At 42.0% G+C, this 21713-nt stretch overlaps 1 protein-coding gene across 1 annotated transcript in view; it reads left to right on the plus strand.

Annotated features, from left to right (window-relative positions):
- Positions 1-21713, plus strand: part of NPC1L1 (NPC1 like intracellular cholesterol transporter 1) — a 243697-nt gene that overhangs the window by 111326 nt on the left and 110658 nt on the right. Inside the window, exons 13-14 of the mRNA XM_044082234.1 lie at positions 17814-18004; positions 18595-18722. Coding sequence (XP_043938169.1) covers positions 17814-18004; positions 18595-18722 — 319 coding nt within the window. The remainder of the gene's footprint in view (positions 1-17813; positions 18005-18594; positions 18723-21713) is intronic.

Here is a 21713-nt window from a genome sequence, read left to right on the forward strand (position 1 = left end):
TTTTGCTATATACACTGTAAATTTACTTAAACAATTTTCATCTTGCAGGTTAAGTAAAACTCCTTGACCCTCCCCTACCATCATACAACCCCCTTGTAAATATATGAACAATGATTACAATGGCAACATTTTCTAGTCCCTTTGACTTTGTCTACGCTGTTAAAACATGTTGTTGTCATTTTCAAACATACCTTTTAAATGTGTGAAGAAAAACATAGTCACTGTTTTTGTTGACCAAATGCTTAAACCTGTGTAATCACAGCTCATTCATTTAATAAAAGATTCTTGAGATTTCTTAAGTAGGTTAGACAAGAACCTTTAAGAAGAAATTTTGATTAATATGACACCTGTTTGGCTAGTTGGTACCTTTTCACTTTTGGCTAACCAAAGTTTGTTTTTATGTTAGAAAGACTATGACTGCTATTCTAGTGGCAGTAGAAAAGTAGTATGCTCAGTCTGAGTTGGGAAACATACAGCAAGGCTTAAAGTGAGATTGATTCATCAGCCAGAGGGCTTCTTAGAGACTTTGCTGAGTGTTAATTTGCACTTGAAAGCTACTTTTGCTGTTGTTTTACATTATGAAGTTCCAGGATCATCCATCTTGTGGCAGAAGGTGTTTGCCTGGTTTCTCTGAGTTGAGAGGCACTCCAGTGATTTTAAAGTGTAGTCATTTATTTTCCAGAGATCATAGGAGTTAGTTTTCAGCTTTTTCTGTCTGCTATATATTAGGCACATTTTTGCAGAGCTGTTCGCCACTCAGTGGTGGTTAGCAGTACCCTGTATAGTAGCAAATGTATAAAGCTAGTTCTTAGGACTTTAACCCACAACACAAAAAGGCTTTGTGTGGAGCTAAGCTTAGGTCAGCTAGATAGTGTCATACAGCACTAAGATCATAGTGACCCCTGTATAAATCAAGACCCTAAACCATAATAACCCAACACTAATAAAGGTCCTGACAACATGGATTTGCAATTTCCTAATGTCTTTGTGACCAGCTTGGTAGATATGGGTATCCTGAGACAATGTAGCTATTGTCTCATGTACTCAGACAACATTTTAATCCTTAAAGAAACTCACACAGTATGTGAGAGATGTACATACATAACCTCATTGGAGACAAAAATCTCATTTACAAATAAGATTGTCAAAAACACAAACACTACATCCTTATCGTATGCTGCTCACAACACATATAGGCCTTCTTATGCGGAGGCACTTAATAGAAATCTCTCCAAAACTCAAAGTCCTTCTAAGCCATCAAACTGCAACATCTAACCTCAGCAATTGCTAAAGTACATACAAAAGCAACAACTAATACTACATATAAGCCTACACCCAGTGATTCCCCCAAGAACAAAGTCCATAAGGCAAACAAACATTTTACCTAGTACTCCTGTCACAGGGGATTCTACTGTATGACACACAGATACTCCTCTCACCAGGAGGGACAAGGAGAAGATAGCGGTTAGTCGCCTATCTGGAGCCAGGAACCACAATAACCATACGCTGCACCACAGGTACCAATATGATTCTATCATAGTTCATGTGGGTCTAAATGACCTGAGGCATACCTCACTGGACTATATGAATATGGATCTCTCTGAATATGTGTCACAGAGAGGTATGTGCCTTGCATTGAGCATCATTCTACCTTCACCAAGGATGATGCCACAGTATGAAGAGAAAATGACTGATTTTAATAACTGGTTTAGTTTTTGGTATAATGCTAGGGGAATCCAATATAAATCAGCATGGAAGGACATGGTTAACGGACCACTTTGGTTTGCAAAGGATGGTCTGCACCTGCCCCCCCCCCCCCCCAGGGCTTTCAGATATTTGCTAAAACTCTATTCATCCACTTACAGCCTTTCTTAGGCAATGTCAAAATTATAAAAAATAGCAAAATAACAAAAAAAAAAAAAACTCAAAGTAGCCTTAAGGCATTACTGCTCAATGCTAGGAGCCTAAACAAGAAACTCCACACCCTACAAGCGCTCCTCACTCTGGAGAATATAGACATCTGTGCTGTTACCGAGACTTGGTTTAAAGCTGAAGAAAGTACTCTGGCAGTGGAAGGCTACAATGCCTTCCATACATTTAGACCAACAGGACATAGACAGGGGCTAAATGATGATGTATCTCAGTCTAATTTAGCAACAAATGCAACTCTAGGTTAGTCAAACAGGATGACAGTCTGGAGTTCATCCACATCCAAGTCTCCATAGGCAATGTTCCCTACCATGTACTGCCTAGCTACAAGTTGACTTCTGTGAACCATGAAGTTCACAAGTCTCACCATCCAACCAAATACCCTGTTCATGGGAGACTAACTACCACTCTTTAGACTGGGAAACATACACTACCTCTAACTCACAGGCAGAGCATTTATTGGACTTCATGAACACAGATTATTTCTACACTCCCTATTTTCAAAACCATTTATTTTTCCCAAAGTACCAGTTATTTTGCTTTAATAAAAAGTCTGGTTTCTTCTCCTGCTCTTTCTTCCATATCACTGAATGCTGTTTCAATGTTGTTAAACCGAACATTGTACTCCCAAACACAGTGTCTTAATAGTTCAGTCTGCTTTGTAAATTTTTTTGTACAGAGTTCATTTTAGTGTCCCATGTGCAGGTTTCAAAGACAGTTCCTAAATGGTTGTGACCAGTTGCTGGAACTGTTTCTTCACTGAAGCTTCATGTGTATTTTTTGAATAACTCATTACTCTTATTGATCTGAAATATTTCTTGACACTGATAGGAAAGTATGTAAAACTTTCAGACTTTTTCTTTCATATATTTATTGTTTGTAAACCTCGGATCAACTGTCAAGTGCTGTCACTGATGAACTATCTTGGCTCTGCCCTTTTGTACACGCATTCTTGAAGTGTATACAGTTGAACTAATCTTTTTATGAGCATATGAAACATATACCAAAACTGCCCCATGCACATCCCACACCCATTGTCTTTGGTATTTTTACTGTACATATGCCACACCTCAGAGAAAGGGTAAATAGCAACAGGCAAGGTAACACCTGTCTTGCTCCTTCTGCAAGGTGCAACAACTTTAGACCACCCAGAAAAGACTAGCATCTGAACACTGTGATCTCATCTCTTGAGAGAAGTGAGACAAATAAGACAAGCAACTGAAGTGCCATCTTGAGCTGTTATACACAATCTGTGACTCAAGCTTAGGAATGAGTAATTACTGTAAGGTAAACCTTACACTTTGATGTATTTGTAACTCTGGCTTAGTACAACCAGGACAGGAGACAATGCCTCCTCGTTTACTAATGTAGGCTACCTGTCCACCTACTTCTTCCATGTTACTTCTAATTTAGCTATATATGTTTGTGGGGTTAGTTTTATACCATGGCTAATATAGGAATAACCCACTGCTGTGTGTGGGTAATGCTGGATTTGCTCATGGTTGGAGTGGTTTGGTTACTAGGGTGAAGCCCATGTGACCAAACAAAGCCACCCATGGGTAAATCAGCATTACCTACACCCAGCTGTGAGTTATTGTTATTTATTCGACAAGCAAAAGATTTTGAAGCCCACTGTCAATAATAAAATACTTTTCTCAAAGTTTTTTTATATATTCAGATTTGGTTTGTCTAAAATATTCTATTATTTAAGGAACCATACTGTGGTCCTAGGATTCGTATGTAATTTAGCTGAACAGTGATTAAAACACAGTAATGCCAGTGGTGTGAAATTAATGCTTATAATGTACCATACTGGATACTGACGTAGACATGCACAGACACAGGCACACACATAATAAATACAGACACATACACAATGCCTTTTCTTTTTCTTTCTGTCATACACACATACACACACACACACACACACACACACACACACACACGTGCACACACACACACACACACACACACACACACACACACACACACACATGCACGCACACACACACAGACACACACACACACACACACACACACACACACACACACACACACACACACACACACACACATCCCATACATACAAAAAAAAAAAGAAAAGCAGTTTTGCAATATCTACACAACTTCTACTTCCATACTAAAATACATGTTCACAGTTATGGAACAGTAGAAAAGTAGGTATAACATTGCACGGTAACCTATAAAAACTACCAACCCTTCTCATGAATCATTTTCATTCTTTTTTTTGGATCTATATGTTCTAGTGGTGGAGGTATCTTATGAGATATTTGGGGAATAGGTCGACCCACCCACACTATTTCTAGTCACTGGACATACATCTCAACTGTCTAGATCTTTACAGAATGTCCAGATTCGGTCTGTTCCTCATAAAATTTGTGGTTTTCTGGCAAAGCATTGCATATCGAAGTCACTAAATAATAATATACATTTGAGTGTCAAACTTCATATCCTTTAGAAAATGCAACCTAATGCAAATCCTGTTATTTTATCAACCTTCTAAGTTTGTAAGGGCAGTATTTAAAATCTGTCCCTGATTTTGAGCCTTTGATACCCCCTCCCCATTATGTTTGGCTTTCTCCAGCTTTCCTGTGCTTAGAGGTTAAGAGTTATGCCTCTGCAGCAATTTTAAGGCTTTGGTGTGCATGTTAGCTACAGAATGAGACATTTTGATTCCAAGTACCATGCAGACAAATGAAAAAGAAGATTTACTTGTTCAGCTTGAATAGTCTTAACACAAAGTGAATGTTCTTAAAGTTAAGAAATTTTACAACAATGGATTTCTTGGTGAGATGCTTTATTCATAGAGTAACCTATAATGAGCTGTGTACCCCCTTCCCATGTGCCAGGTTAAACATTATATCATTCCTCATTTTGTTGGGCAAGCTTGTCTGTATGACTGAAATATCCAAACGATACATGATTGTAGGAGAGACAGCCCAAACATAACTTGTCCCCTAGTCAGCACTTTTATTTTTGTAGCTATAATGCCCAGCACAGAAAACATCAAGACATTTATGAAAAGATTAACTGATTAATACAAAAGTACATGAATCCACTGAACGTAACATAGGCAATCAGTATAGTACATGCTCAGTACAGGTTATGGACATTTATTTTTAATCAACACTTTTCCTGAGGTAGTGCCTTGAAATGCCTTCATATTTGCATTCTGTTGTTTATCTTTTAGCTTATCTTATTAACTCACTCCATTACATTTTGCCATATAAACATTTAATTATTTTCTTCCTGTGTTGAATTATGTCATATAAATGTCATTTGTTATCTTGGTAGTGCAGAAAGTAGTTGAAATAAAACTTGCATGACTGACAAACAACCACACAATCAAACAATATGCTACAAACTCACATTTGGCCCCCAAAGAGTTAAAAACTCTGTAGACAAAACATGCTACACAATCTAAGCTGACATAATCCTACATTAGGAGGGCTAACTAGGAAGGCTGCTTCCAACAACTGTATTTTATGATTATTGTTAATGGGGTATGACACCGAGGAACAATTGTCTTCCTAAATGGACTCAAAATCATAGTCCTGGTTAAGTAACTTCCTCATTTATATATGTAACCAGAGGATGAAGGAAGCAAAACCAGAAATACATGGCAGGGCAGCTTATGACATGAATCCCTTTGCATTATATTGTTAAAACTCCTTGTGCAAAGCATGATGGGGTAACACAGGACAAGAGAGATTTCTGAGGGAGAAAAGTACTGAAAATTAATTTTTATATAAACTGTAATGTGATATAATACTATCCTTGGGAGTCATAAGTATAAAAAACATTAATTGAGATACACAGGACTGGGCAGATTTCTCAAAAGATTCAAGTGATTGTGTGTTACAAAAAAGCTAATGCATAACTAAAAAGAATATGTATGCAGTAACACAGCAGTAGATAGAATCATGAAAGATAATGACAATAGGGGCTTCATAGTATACATAGGTATGACAAGGACTACACAGATCTCTGTAGGAAAATGAGACTTGAGGGGGTTACACACCATGTGCAGGGGTATTGAGAACCATACAGATCAGAAGGGAGGGTGATACTGTGGTGTGAGAAAGGAATATTCTTGGGGTTATACAGTGTGTGTGTATTGGCGTGACAAGGACTACACATACCCCTGAAGGAGAATGATAATGGAGGGGGTAACACAGTATATACAAGGGTAGCAAGGACTATACAGGTCCATGAAGAGGAGTCATGGTGGGGCTTTATGCATCATGTGCATGGGTAACCCAGAACTTCACAAATGACTGAGGGGGAAAGGAAAACAGCAATGGCAGTAGCACAGCAACTGAGGGAGGATGACACTGGGTTACACAGCATATGTAGGGTAAGGGAGTACTAGGCAGACCCCTGAGGGAGGATCCAGGAGTTACCAAACATGTGTATAGTAACACAAGACTAGACAGACCCCTGAGGGAGGATCCAGGAGTTACCAAACATGTGTACAGTAACACAAGACTAGACAGACCCCTGAGGGAGGATCCAGGAGTTACCAAACATGCATATAGTAACACAAGACTAGACAGACCCCTGAGGGAGGATACAAGAGTTACCAAACATGCATATAGTAGCACAAGACTAGACAGACCCTTGAGGGAGGATCCAGGAGTTACCAAACATGTGTATAGTAACACAAGACTAGACAGACCCCTGAAGGAAGATCCAGGAGTTACCAAACATGTGTACAGTCACACATGACTAGACAGACTCCTGAGGGAGGATCCAGGAGTTACCAAACATGTGTACAGTAACACAAGACTAGACAGACCCCTGAGGGAGGATCCAGGAGTTACACAATATGCGTACAGTAACACAAGACTAGACAGACCCCTGAGGGAGGATCCAGGAGTTACCAAACATGCATATAGTAACACAAGACTCGACAGACCCCTGAGGGAGGATCCAGGAGTTACCAAACATGTGTACAGTAACACAAGACTAGACAGATCCCTGAGGGAGGATCCAGGAGTTACCAAACATGCTTATAGTAACACAATACTAGACAGACCCCTGAGGGAGGATCCAGGAGTCACCCACCATGTCTACAGTAACACAAGACTAGACAGACCCCTGAGGGAGGATCCAGGAGTTACCAAACATGCATATAGTAACACAAGACTAGACAGTCCCCTGAGGGAGGATCCAGGAGTTACCAAACATGTGTACAGTAACACAAGACTAGACAGACCCCTGAGGGAGTATCCAGGAGTTACCAAACATGTGTACAGTAACACAAGACTAGACAGACCCCTGAGGGACAATCCAGGAGTTACCAAACATGCATATAGTAACACAAGACTAGACAGACCCCTGAGGTAGGATCCAGGAGTTACCAAGCATGCGTATAGTAACACAAGACTAGACAGATCCCTGAGGGAGGATCCAGGAGTTACCAAACATGTGTACAGTAACACAAGACTAGACAGACCCCCGTGGGATGATCCAGGAGTTACCAAACATGTATATAGTAACAGAAGACTAGACAGACCCCTGAGGGAGGATCCAGGAGTTACCAAACATGTGTACAGTAACACAAGACTAGACAGACCCCTGAGGGAGGATCCAGGAGTTACCAAACATGTGTACAGTAACACAAGACTAGACAGACCCCCGTGGGATGATCCAGGAGTTACCAAGCATGCATATAGTAACAGAAGACTAGACAGACCCCTGAGGGAGGATCCAGGAGTTACCAAACATGTGTACAGTAACACAAGACTAGACAGACCCCTGAGGGAGGATCCAGGAGTTACCAAACATGCATATAGTAACACAAGACTAGACAGACCCCTGAGAGAGGATCCAGGAGTTACCAAACATGCGTATAGTAACACAAGACTAGACAGATCCCTGAGGGAGAATCCAGGAGTCACCCACCATGTGTACAGTAACACAAGACTAGACAGATCCCTGAAGGAGGATCCAGGAGTTACCAAACATACATATAGTAACACAAGACTAGACAGACCCCTGAGGGAGGATCCAGGAGTTACCAAACATGCATATAGTAACACAAGATTAGACAGACCCCTGAGGGAGGATCCAAGAGTTACCAAACATGCGTATAGTAACACAAGACTAGACAGATCCCTGAGGGAGGATCCAGGAGTTACCAAACATGCGTATAGTAACACAAGACTAGACAGACCCCTGAGGGAGGATCCAGGAGTTACCAAACATGCGTATAGTAACACAGGACTAGACAGATCCCTGAGGGAGGATCCAGGAGTTACCAAACATGCGTTTAGTAACACAAGACTAGACAGACCCCTGAGGGAGGATCCAGGAGTTACCAAACATGCGTATGGTAACACAAGACTAGACAGACCCCTAAGGGAGGATCCAGGAGTTACCAAACATGCATATAGTAACACAAGACTAGACGGACCCCTGAGGGAGGATCCAGGAGTTACCCAACATGTGTACAGTCACACATGACTAGACAGACCCCTGAGGGAGGATCCAGGAGTTACCCAACATATGTACAGTCACACATGACTAGACAGACCCCTGAGGGAGGATCCAGGAGTTACCAAACATGCGTATAGTAACACAAGACTAGACAGACTCCTGAGGGAGGATCCAGGAGTTACCAAACATGCATATAGTAACACAAGACTAGACAGACCCCTGAGGGAGGATCCAAGAGTTACCAAACATGCATATAGTAACACAAGACTCGACAGACCCCAGAGGGAGAATCCAGGAGTTACTCAACATGTGTACAGTAACACAAGACTAGACAGATCCCTGAGGGAGGATCCAGGAGTTACCAAATATGTGTACAGTCACACATGACTAGACAGATTCCTGAGGGAGGATCCAGGAGTTACCAAACATGCGTATAGTAACACAAGACTAGACAGACCCCTGAGGGAGGATCCAAGAGTTACCAAACATGCATATAGTAACACAAGACTAGACAGATCCCTGAGGGAGGATTCAGGAGTTACCCACCATGTGTACAGTAACACAAGACTAGACAGATCCCTGAGGGAGGATCCAGGAGTTACCAAACATGCGTATAGTAAGACAAGACTAGACAGACCCCTGAGGGAGGATCCAAGAGTTACCAAACATGCATATAGTAACACAAGACTAGACAGATCCCTGAGGGAGGATCCAGTAGGTACCCACCATGTGTGCAGTAACACAAGACTAGACAGACCCCAGAGGGAGGATCCAGGAGTTACACAATATTCATACAGTAACGCAAGACTAGACAGACCCCTGAGGGAGGATCCAGGAGTTACACAATATGCGTACAGTAACACAAAACTAGACAGATCGCTGGAGGATCCAGGAGTTACCCACCATGTGTACAGTCACACATGACTAGACAGATCCCTGAAGGAGGATCCAGGAGTTACACAATGTGTACAGTAACATAAGACTAGACAGATCCCTGAGGGAGGATTCAGGAGTTACCCAACATGTGTACAGTAACACAAGACTAGACAGATCCCTGGAGGATCCAGGAGTTACCCAGCATGTGTACAGTAACACAAGACTAGACAGATCCCTGAAGGAGGATCCAGGAGTTACTCAGCATGTGTACAGTAACACAAGACTAGACAGACCCTGAAAAGAAAAGCATTGAAAGCAACTCACACAGTGCGCAACCCCAGTGCTAGACACATTCCAGTGGAAGGATGACACTTGGGGTGACACAGCATTTGTAGGTTTAATACAGCTGAGGGAGGATCCAGGAGTTACAAAGCATGTGACAGTAACACAAGACTAGAAGGATGGCACAGCATGTGCAGTAACACAAGACTAGACAGACCCCTGAGGGAGGATCCAGGAGTTACACAGTATATACAGTAACAAAGACTAGACAGATCCCTGAGGAGGATGACAGGGTTACTCAGCATGTGTACAGTAACACAAGACTAGACAGACCCCTGAGGGAGGATCCAGGAGTTACCAAACATGCGTACAGTAACACAAGACTAGACAGATCCCTGAGGGAGGATCCAGGAGTTACACAACATGTGTACAGTAACACAAGACTAGACAGACCCCTGAGGGAGGATCCAGGAGTTACACAACGTGTACAGTAACATAAGACTAGACAGATCCCTGAGGGAGGATCCAGGAGTTACACAATATGCGTACAGTAACACAAGACTAGACAGATCCCTGAGGGAGGATCCAGGAGTTACCCAACATGTGTACAGTAACACAAGACTAGACAGATCCCTGAGGGAGGATCCAGGAGTTACCCAGCATGTGTACAGTAACACAAGACTAGACAGACCCCTGAGGGAGGATCCAGGAGTTACACAACATGCAGGAAAGTAATGCAAGACAGTAGCACAGCATGTGAGGGAGGATGACAGGAGTTACCCACCATATGTACAGTAACACAAGACTAGACAGATCCCTGAGGGAGGATCCAGGAGTTACTCAGCATGTGTACAGTAACACAAGACTACACAGACCCCTGAGGGAGGATCCAGGAGTTACCAAACATGTGTACAGTCACACATGACTAGACAGACCCCTGAGGGAGGATCCAGGAGTTACCAAACATGCGTATAGTAACACAAGACTAGACAGATCCCTGAGGGAGGATCCAGGAGTTACCAAACATGCGTATAGTTACACAAGACTAGACAGACCCCTGAGGGAGGATCCAGGAGTTACCAAACATGCATATAGTAACACATGACTAGACAGATCCCTGAGGGAGGATACAGGAGTTACCAAACATGTGTACAGTAACACAAGACTAGACAGACTCCTGAGGGAGGATCCAGGAGTTACCCAACATGTGTACAGTAACACAAGACTAGACAGACCCCTGAGGGAGGATCCAGGAGTTACTAAACATGCATATAGTAACACAAGACTAGACAGACCCCTGAGGAAGGATCCAGGAGTTACCAAACATGTGTACAGTCACACAAGACTAGACAGACCCCTGAGGGAGGATCCAGGAGTTACCAAACATGCATATAGTAACACAAGACTAGACAGACCCCTGAGGGAGGATCCAGGAGTTACCAAACATGTGTACAGTAACACAAGACTAGACAGACCCCTGAGGGAGGATCCAGGAGTTACCAAACATGCATATAGTAACACAAGACTAGACAGACCCCTGTGGGAGGATCCAGGAGTTACCAAACATGTGTACAGTAACACAAGACTAGACAGATCCCTGGAGGATCCAGGAGTTACCCACCATGTGTACAGTCACACATGACTAGACAGATCCCTGAGGGAGGATCCAGGAGTTTCCAAATATGTGTACAGTAACACAAGACTAGACAGATCCCTGAGAGAGGATCCAGGAGTCACCCACCATGTGTACAGTAACACAAGACTAGACAGATCCCTGAGGGAGGATCCAGGAGTTACCCAGCATGTGTACAGTAACACAAGACTAGACAGACCCCTGAGGGAGGATCCAGGAGTTACACAATATGCATACAGTTACACAAGACTAGACATACCCCTGTGGGAGGATCCAGGAGTTACACTATATGCGTACAGTGACACAATATTAGACAGATCCCTGAGGGAGGATCCAGGAGTTACTCAACATGTGTACAGTAGCAAAAGACTAGACAGATCCCTGAGGGAGGATGATACTGGGGGATTACACAGCATGTGTCAGTATGACAAGGACTAGTCAGATCCCTGAAGTGAAAAGGAAAAGCATTCAAAGCAACACAGTACTAGACACATCTCTGAGGAAGGATGTCATTAGGCAGGAACAGCACATGTAGGGGTAAGCCAGCAATATACTCATTATTGAGGGAGGATGTGACTGGGGTTTGCACAGCATGTGCATGGGTAACTCAGCTCTGAGGGGGTGGCTGAAGAGGTCACACATTGGGGGTGCACAGCATCTGCTGGGGTAACATAGTACTACAGGAATCCTTAAGAAGGATGGCATTGTTAGTACATACAGTGAATATAAAAAGTTTACACACCCCTGTTAAAATGACAGGTTCTTGTGATATAAAAAAAGACACCACAATAAATCATTTCAAAACTTTTCCCACCTTTAGTGTGACCAATAACTTATACAATTCAATTCAAAAACAAACATCTGTTAGGGGAAAAATATAAAAAATAAAAAAAGTACAATGCGCCTATTTGCATTAGTGTGCACACCATTAAACTTATACTTTGTTGTGTGTGCATGCCCTTAAACTAATACTTTGTTAAAGCACCTTTTGATTTAATTACAGCATTCAGTCTTCTTGGGTACACACCTGCCATCAATTAAAGAGACTCTGATTAACCCCAAATAAAGTTCAGCTGTCCTAGTAGGATTTTCCTGACATAGGTTCATAGGCTCATACTAGGCTATCTGCCCTAGGGCATTTATAAGCCTAGCCAGAGTGTGTTTGGCTTTCGCCACCCATTTTAAATTAATTTTGCTATTCCCTTTTTCGAGGTTAGTATACTGTGCCTCTGTCTAACAGTGACACAGAAGTGATACCCAGTGTAAACCTACGATCTCCCATCCACTCATCGATTCCTCTTGAAGAGAGTCACTGAGGGACTCTGCCTAACCTGGACTGGGATTTTATTCCAGAGTGAAGGGAGCCTCTGGGTTATGAATCTGTCCCTCCAGCATTTCCTATTTATTTCCGTGCTGAGGTTCAAGTCTCTTGAGCGCGCAGCTCGATGGGATTTGGATTTTCTGAGGTGCAGCATGTCCATTAATTCCGGGTTGGACATGGCTTTATACATCAGGCACAGATCGCCTCTGAGCAGGCGGTATGCCACTGAATAGAGCTGGAGTTTCTTTAACCGGGCAGCATATGGCATCTGTTTGAGCCCTTTGATCCTCTTGGTGAGGTACTTTTGGGGTCTTTCCAGTTGCTGCAGGTGTCTGGTAAGGTACATCCCAAAAGGGGCATTGTACTCAATTATGGGCCTGATGAGGGATGTATAAAGAGGCACGATGACCTCCCCTGATCTAGATATGAATCCCTTCATGATTAGGTGGGCTATATAAAATGTTTTTCTAACCGCTTTGGCCACTTGGTTGTCAAATGAGAGATTGCTATCAACTTGGGTCCCCAGGTCCCTAATTACTTCTTCTGTACTTAATGGATTACCACCTATGTGGTAATTAGTGGGCACTTTGTTTTTGCCAAAGGGGATGACTATACACTTTTTGGCGTTTAGCTTGAGGCCATGGCTCTGGCACCAGTTGTCTGTTTCTATGAGGCCCTTTTGGAGGATGCTTGTGTCAGCTGGAGAGTCGATTATGGCGCCCAGTTTGCAGTCATCTGTGAACTTGGTCAGCCACAGTCCTTCCGTGTTGGTCTGTACCTCCGAGAAATATATACCGAACAAGAGAGGTCCCAGGACTGAGCCTTGTGGGATGCCACTTGTAACTGGTTTGGAGTCTGACATGGCTCCAGCAATTCTAACCATGTGGGTTCTGTCCTTGAGCCATTTTGCAACCCATCTAGTGACATAGGGGTTTATATTTAAGCTGGTGAGCTTATCTATAATGCCGAGTGGGGTATTGTATCGAAGGCTTTTCGCGAGGTCCAGGTAGGCTGTGTGGACCACCTTCCCTTGTCAATGGCCTTGGTGACTGTTTCAAAGAAATTGACCAGGTTTAAGAGGCAGGATCTGCCCTTAACAAAGCCGAACTGGGTAGGATCCAGTGTCTGTAGGTCCCCAATATCTTTATTTATTAGGTCCATGATGATCCTTTCCATAGCTTTACAGACCAAGCTAGTCAGGCTTATGGGGCGATAGTTTCCAGGATCCATTGAGGCACCACCTTTGTGGAGAGGGACCACTGTTGCTGTACACCACTCTTTGGGTACATATCCTGTAGTAAGGCTGAAATTGAACTGTAGTTTTATGTTTGTGTTTAGCTCTTCTTGGAGTTCATGTAGGATGCAGCCCGGGACACCGTCTGGTCCCATTGATGCTGTGTTTTTTGCTTTGGAAGGCGGCTCCTACCTGACCATCTGAGATGTCAGGGGGCAGCACTCTGCTGGGATAGATATTTGCCCTTTTGGTCGGGGGGGGGGGAGAAGTTTGCGCTGAACCTGTCAGCTAGGATGTTGGCAATGTCTGTGGGTTTGATGTATTTTTTGTCATTTTGGACTAATTCTGAGCATATCTGGGAATTCCCACCCAGGTTCCTAACATAACTAAAGAAAGCCTTGTGATTATCCTTAGTGTCCTGTGCAATTTTTCTCCCGAAGCTGGCCTTAGACGATTTTATGAGTGCCCATAGTTTTTTGCTAATACTGATCAGAGATGCCTTCCCTTTTTGGGATTTTGTTCTATCATGTAGTAGCTTCCTCCTTCTATTGTATAGTTTGTTTATGGCTGGGGTCCACCAGACAGGACGTCTGCCTTTGGAGGATTGGGTCTTGGTTTTATTTGGGATTGCATGATCCATGCATTCCTGAAGGTGTTCATAGAATGCGTTTATAAAGGATTCTGCGGTCTGGGTCGTATTTTCCACAGGCTCAGGGGCTTTGAAGGATTCCACCTCAGTTTTGAGGAGTGTGAAATTTGCTTTAGAGAAGTTTTTCACTTTGGTTTTCTGGGCAGGGGTTGGGGTCGGGATGTGAATATCCAGTGAGATTAGTTAATGGTCTGATCTTACCAGTGAGGGATGCACTTCTGGTCTGGAGCATAGAGTCCCCATGTTGGTGATGATCAGGTCCAGTATGTTTTTCCCTCTTGTGGGAGTGGTAACAAGTTGTTCCATAACATTTGAGTTTATAAATTCTAGGAACCTTTGGGCTAGGGTGTTGGAGCTAGAGTAATGCTCCCAGTCTATGTTTGGGTAGTTGAAGTCACCCAATATAATGGTGTTTGGAGAGACCTTCATATTTTCCAGTGTTCTCAAGAAGGCCGAGTGGGGTTCCTGGGTTTGGGAGGGTGGTCTGTAGCAGGCTATAAACTGGAAGGCAGTTTTACCCACTGTTAGTTGCACATGGATAGTCTCTGATGCTTCGTGCTGTGCCACCAACCTGGAGGTGTGGGTATCTTTGATGAATATTGATACTCCTCCTTTTGTGGTTCGGTCCAAGTTTTGGGGCCAAAAAGCATGGTATGAGGTCTAACCTGTTAGTGCTGGGCTGTGCTCGGGAGCCTTGAACCAGGTTTCTGTTACTGCACAGATATCGATGTTCTCCATGCTAAGGAGAGTTTTGAGTGTGTGCATCTTGAGGTTTAGACTTCTGGCATTGAGTAGCATTACTCTTAGTTTCTTATCCCTTGTGATACCTATGGAGGTGGGTTTGTCATTTGAGCCTTGCCTAAAAAAGGCACTATGGGGGAAGCAAGAGCCTTTGCCAATATCCGAAAGCCCAGGGGGTGACAGGTGCAAGCCGTCCCTAGCGAAGCATCGTGGCTTGTCGAGCATGTCATCCCAGGCTGACAGGCATTGGATCCCCTTTGAATGACACCAATACTTAAACCAATTGTTGAAATTGATCATCTACTCAGTTGCTTGCTACAGCAAAAGCCATGGTTCACAGAGAGCTTACAAAGCATCAGAGGGATCTAATTTTTGAATGGTATCAGTCAGGAGAAGGGTACAAAAAAATTCCACAGCATTGGATATACCATGGAACACAGTGAAGACAGTCATCAAAAAGTGTAGAAAATATGGGACAACAGTGATGTTGCAAAAAACTGGAAGTCCTTCCAAAACTGATGAAAAGACAAGATGAAAACTACTCAGGGTGGCTGCCTAGAGATCTACAGCAACACTGAATGAGCTGCAGGAATTTCTGGCAAGTACTGGTTGTGTACTACATGTGACAACAATCTCCCATATTTTCCATATGTCCTGACTATGGGATAGGGTTGCAAGACAGAAGCCTTTTCTTACACTGAAAAACATCCAGGCCTGGCTAAAATTTGAAAAACAATACATCAAGTCTCCCAAAAGCATATGGGAAAATGTGTTATGGTCTGATGAGACCAAGGCTGAACTTTCTGGGCACAATTCCAAAAAGTATGTTTGGCGCAAAAACAACACTTCACATCACCCAAAGGACACCATCCCCACAGTGAAGCATGGTGGTGGCAGCATCATGCTTTGAGGTTGCTTGCCTTCAGCTGGAACTGGGGCTTTAGTCAAGGTGGAGGGAATTATGAACAGTTCCAAATACCAGTCACTTTTGGCCCAAAACCTTCAGGCGTCTGCTGGAAAGCTGAAGAGGAATTTCACCTTTCAACATGACAATGACCCCAAGCATATATCCAAGTCAATGAAAGAATAGCTTCACCAGAAGAAAATTAAAGTTTTGGAATGGCCTGGACCTAAAGTCAATAGAAAATTTGTGGGGTGACCTGAAGAGGGCTTTGCACAAGAGATGCTCTCGCAATCTGACAGATTTGGAGCACTTTTGCAAGGAAGAGTGGGCAAATATTACCAAGTCAAGATGTGCCATGCTGATAGACTCCTACCCAAGAAGACTGAATGCTGTAATTAAATCAAAAGGTGCTTCAACAAAGTATTAGTTTAAGGGTGTGCACACACAACAAAGTATTAGTTTAAGCGTATGCAGACATATGCAACCAGCGTATTGTACATTTTTTATTTTTTATATTTTTTCCCCTAATAGATTTGTTTATTTTTCAATTGCATTGTACAGTTTATTGGTCACATTAAAGGTGGGAACAGTTTTGAAATGATTTATTGTGGTCTCATTTTTTTATATCACAAAAACCTGGCATTTTAACAGGGGTGTGTAAACTTTTTATATCCACTGTAGCATGTGTAGTGGTAACACAGTACTAGAGATGTCAGTGAGGGTGGATGGCACTGCGGGCACACAGCATGTGTAGGGGTAACATAGTACTAGAGAAATCACTGATCAAGGATGGCATTGGGGGTCTGCAGCATATGCAGGGGTAACATAGTACTACAGCAATTACTGAGGGTTGATGACATTGGGGGTACACAGCATGTGTAATGGCAACATACTACTACAGAAATGACTGAGTGCAGATGGCATTGGGAATGCACAGCATGTGTGGGGGAAACATAGTACTACATAAATTACTAAAGAAGTATGCCACTGAGGGTACACACCATGTGTACAGGTAACATAGTACTACAAAGATCACTGAAGGACGACAGCACTATAGATGCACTGAATGTGTAGGGGCAGCACAGGACTAGATACATCCCTTAGAGTGGATGGCACTGAGGGCACAAAGCATGGATACTGAGGGTGATGTAGTATGAGTAGAGGTAACACAGCACTAGACAAATTCCTATAGGTGAAAGGAACTGAGGGGGATGCAGCATGTATACAGGTAAAACAGGACTAGACAGGTTCCTGTAGGTGAAAGACACTGAGGGCAGTTTAGCATACATAAAGCTAACACAGGACTAGAAGGATTTCTATAGGTATAAGGCACCGTGGGTGATGCAGCACATATGTATAAAGCACTGAGGGGGATGCAGCATGTGTACGGGTAACACAGCACTAGAAAAGTTACTGTAGGTGAATGACACTGAGGGCAGTTTAGCATACATAAAGCTAACACAGGACTAGAAGGATTCCTGTGGGTATAAGGCACCGTGGGTGATGCAGCATATATGTATAAAGCACTGAGGGCGATGTAACATGTGTACAGGTAACACAGCACTAGGAAGATTCCTACAGGTGAAAAACTCTGAGGATGATGCAGCAGGTGTAGGGGAATACCAGGATCAGATGCCCGAGGAGAGTTATGTTAAAGATAACAGTAATTAATAATTAGTTAGGCTGCTGTCAACAACAAATGATCACTAGACTTAATTGTCGGCATAGCATGTGTCGAGTGACTTCAGTAAACCAGCTTCACTCTGTGTTTTTCTCTCACAGGACTCGTACATGCTGGACTATTTTGCCTTTCTGTATAAATATTTTGAAGTCGGCGTGCCAACATACTTTGTGACAAAAGGAAAATACAATTTCTCTGCCCTGGAAGGTATGGAAGGTGTTTGTTCAAGTGTGGGATGCAACAATAACTCCATGACTCAGATAATCCAGTATGCGACCCAGTTCCCAGAGAGGTAAGCATGAAACTGGAAAACACGATGAGCTCCTTAGAGTCCAGGGAGACTTTCCATTGCAATACTACTACTACTATTAATAAAAAGATGAGTGATAGTAATTATCATCACTGTAATTAGTCTCAATCGCTAACTTAAAAGCATCAAAATCACTTCTGGGTATATAGTTTTTAAGCTACTGATGTTCTTATCTTCCAGCCATCTTTCTTATTCCTAGGCTTCACAGCAAGAAATTTTAATTGGCTGTCACAAGCATGTTGTACCTTAAAGAATCATCAAATGCTGCCTCTAAAGAATTGCTTCAGGATCAGTTTAATTACATGTAACAGGTCTACAGATCCCTGCCCCTACCCCCCCATAGAAAGAATATGTTGTTCACTTTTGTAGCATACATACATGTCATCATCAAAGCAACTGAGGTCCATGCCAACTCTGACCTGCCACTCAGATCCCCCCATTATAGACATACATACATACATGTATATGTAAATAAATATGTGCATAAGTGCAGACATTATTAACTAAAAGAGCATCTAAAATGGGCAGCGTCTCAGGCACTCTGTAAAAGTACTCCTGTCTTCTTGTTGCAGTTCCTACTTGGCAATCCCTGCCTCTTCCTGGGTGGATGACTTCATAGACTGGCTGAATCCATCATCTAGATGTTGTCGGCTGTATAGTTTTGGACCAAATGCTGACAAGTTCTGTCCAGCCACAAGCAGTGAGTATTCTTGGCAAATGAACATTGTCAGTGTCAACATCTGAAGTTACAAATCTATGAAATTCTAAGCTTCTTCATACTTGTTCCAACATGCAAACCAATGTATGGCTGACCATTTATTTGTCCGATCGAATGGTACTGTATTCCTGCTATACTTTTTCAGATAAAAGTCTATATCTCTTTCCAGAAAGCATTATAGATTTCCCAGACCTATACATATGACTCCCTCAGCCACACAAATGCACAAACTGAAATTATGGCTTAATATGAAAGCACCTATTTATCTTTGGTGTAACTCTAAGAACTATTCAGTTAGAGGGTTTTGCCCTAGATCCACTCTTTTGAGTCAGTTCCATCAGCCTCTCTGTACCCTCACTTAATGTCACTCATATGACAAAGCAAGAACAACATGGCTTTTCATCCTGTGCCCTTGAACAGTACTTGCTAGATGCATAGCCATGCACAGCCATGCAGATAGCAGAAAGTTCCAGCACTGTGTCCAGGATGAGAACAAGACACAGTACCCACTTTGAGTGTTACAGTAGTGCTAACATTTTCATAACTACAGACATGCACAGCACAAATCTAAATGAAAACATCCACTCACAGAAGTAGGGCAGTCTTGCAATTCAATTGTGTCCTATGCAGCAATTTGTATCCAATACCTTAATGATAGTTAGCAGTACCGTATGGTGACATCCATAAGAATAATGGAACATGTCAATGAATTCTTCAAAAATAATCAATACACTAAATTTGGTTAAGTGCAGTTACAACTAGAATTTAATCCAAATCAGATTAAAACATACTAGTAACAGAAAACACATTTAAGAATATCCATTTTTCTGAAAATACTCATATAGAAATGTAGTGTTTGCTAAATTTTGCATTTCTTCGTGTAATTGTGAGTGTTAGGTTGCACAACGAAAGGAGACAGAGATGCCATGGTATTTATACTTTCTAAGCATTCATGCTGACAGTTGTGCAGAGGCAAGACAGCTTTATTTATTTGCTCAATCTGGTAACTTAGGTAAGAGCACCGATTCAGATGGACCTATTTCAGTCTTAGCCTAGACAAACAAAAATTGCACTTGACAGGTTAATTAACAATGAATATTACAAAGACAGGCAAACCTGTGTGTGAAGATAACATTAAGTAAATGACAGTGATAACACAATAGTGCAAAAGATGGGGGGGGGGGGGTTAATATAATGGTTAAGGTGTTTACCTGATAGACAGGGTACAGGGTTTGATTATCACCTCTGAAAGGGAAATTGCTTTGGCTTAAAATGGCCCATGAAGGTGGCTGGCTTAGTACTCGCCTATGAACATGTAAGTAATGGGCAGGGGATACTTAGAGACAGAAATGGAGATTAAGCAGATTTTATAAAGTGAAGAGGAAGGACACCTTTAAGAATAGTGCATATGACAGTAAAATTAAGGAAACAGAAGGGGGCACACTGAGGATAACTAAATACTGTATTTAAAGTGATTTCTAAGAAAATCTTCAGCTGGATGGAAGGCCTACTGATATAGGAAACACTAAACACAGGAAATACTGGGGAAAGCTACACCCCTTTCAAGGATGATAAGGATGAGTGCTGACTTACTGACCTCTTAGGGAGACAGAGGGAATTGCAGTCAGGCCTGAAAGTTTGGTAGTTGTGGTTTTGTTATAACCTGTTGCATACATCTGTTATTACAGCATAGGTCCTCATGTACCATCCACCCAGTTGTTTGATAACTCTCCTGTAAGAGTTTACTGATCTTTCACATCAGCTTAGTGTTGTGTAACCAGAGCGTGTTGGTTATAGGTGACTTATTTAGCTAAATAATTTGTCTATTATGAAGGGGTTTTGGATTGTGTGGAATATTGCTTCTGCAGCTGATTAACTAGGACAAGCTCTGGACTTGATATTCCATCTGGGCATGAAGCTTCTGACTTGGTGGTATAAACAATTGTAATAGTCTGACCAATACCTAGTTTCATCCTGTTTGGGACATACATAAACAAAGCCACACTGTGAATTGAGAGAGGAACTGCACTTCAGTTACTGAATCTGTTTGCTGGAGCATATGCTTGTGACAGAGGTTAACTGTTGATCAACTACCTGTTAAAATTCTAACAATTTGTTTTTATTCTGAACTTGTAGTAAAAGAAGAATTTGTCTCAGCAGTTTGTGATTATCTAGGTAATAGCATGGTTATGAACATTAACTGTCCATTTAAATGTTTATGTATAATTTCTTGTGCAAATTCTATATTGTAAGTTTATAGTTTATCAATTTGTAATAGAAATTATGTATTTATTTCTAGCAAAAATGTAATAATTCAGCTTTAAATGGCTTATTTATTTGCTAAAAATGTATGCATTTTATTAGTTTACTTTCAACAGTTGGGGCCTGCCCTTTTGAAGGGCAATTTCTCAGAGTTAATTGCCACTGCAGAAGCATGTAATGATTGGCTTAATTTAAGGGTAAACAGTAAGTTGAGTTCTAGTTTTGTTAGTTTTGACTTACTGGAAGCAGTGATACCATAATTGTGGCAAGTGAATCTTGATGCTTGAAAGTTGACATTTATCCATCCAGTCAGGAAAATACTGTGTAAATGCATGGCAAGGTAGTTGTGGTCAAGTTCTAATTACTGTTGTAAAGGTTGCACTAGAAAGCAGTGGGCCCACTCTGGGGTGGGTGAGGTTCTGGGAAGCCACTGATTATAACTTTGAAATGTTGCTATAGAGTGTAAAGTTCATTTAGTGTGGCAGGTCTTGTTATTACCTAAGGCAGCAATGCACATTGACCATGCACCCTTAAGCCCAGTTGTCCTTTGTATGTTAATTGGTATGAGTACTAGGATTGAAACCCCATATTGTTGGTTCTGTCTTTTAAACTGTTGACAGCAGTGGTGAAAGCATTAAAAGTTGTAACCCCTTTCCATCACAAGTACAACTGTTAGGATAATTAGGCTGTGTATAAATAAGCAGATGAGCA

The sequence above is a fragment of the Protopterus annectens genome, chromosome 9.part0, assembly GCF_019279795.1.
Source record: "Protopterus annectens isolate FY-2018-M chromosome 9.part0, PAN1.0, whole genome shotgun sequence".
NCBI lineage: Eukaryota > Metazoa > Chordata > Ceratodontiformes > Protopteridae > Protopterus > Protopterus annectens.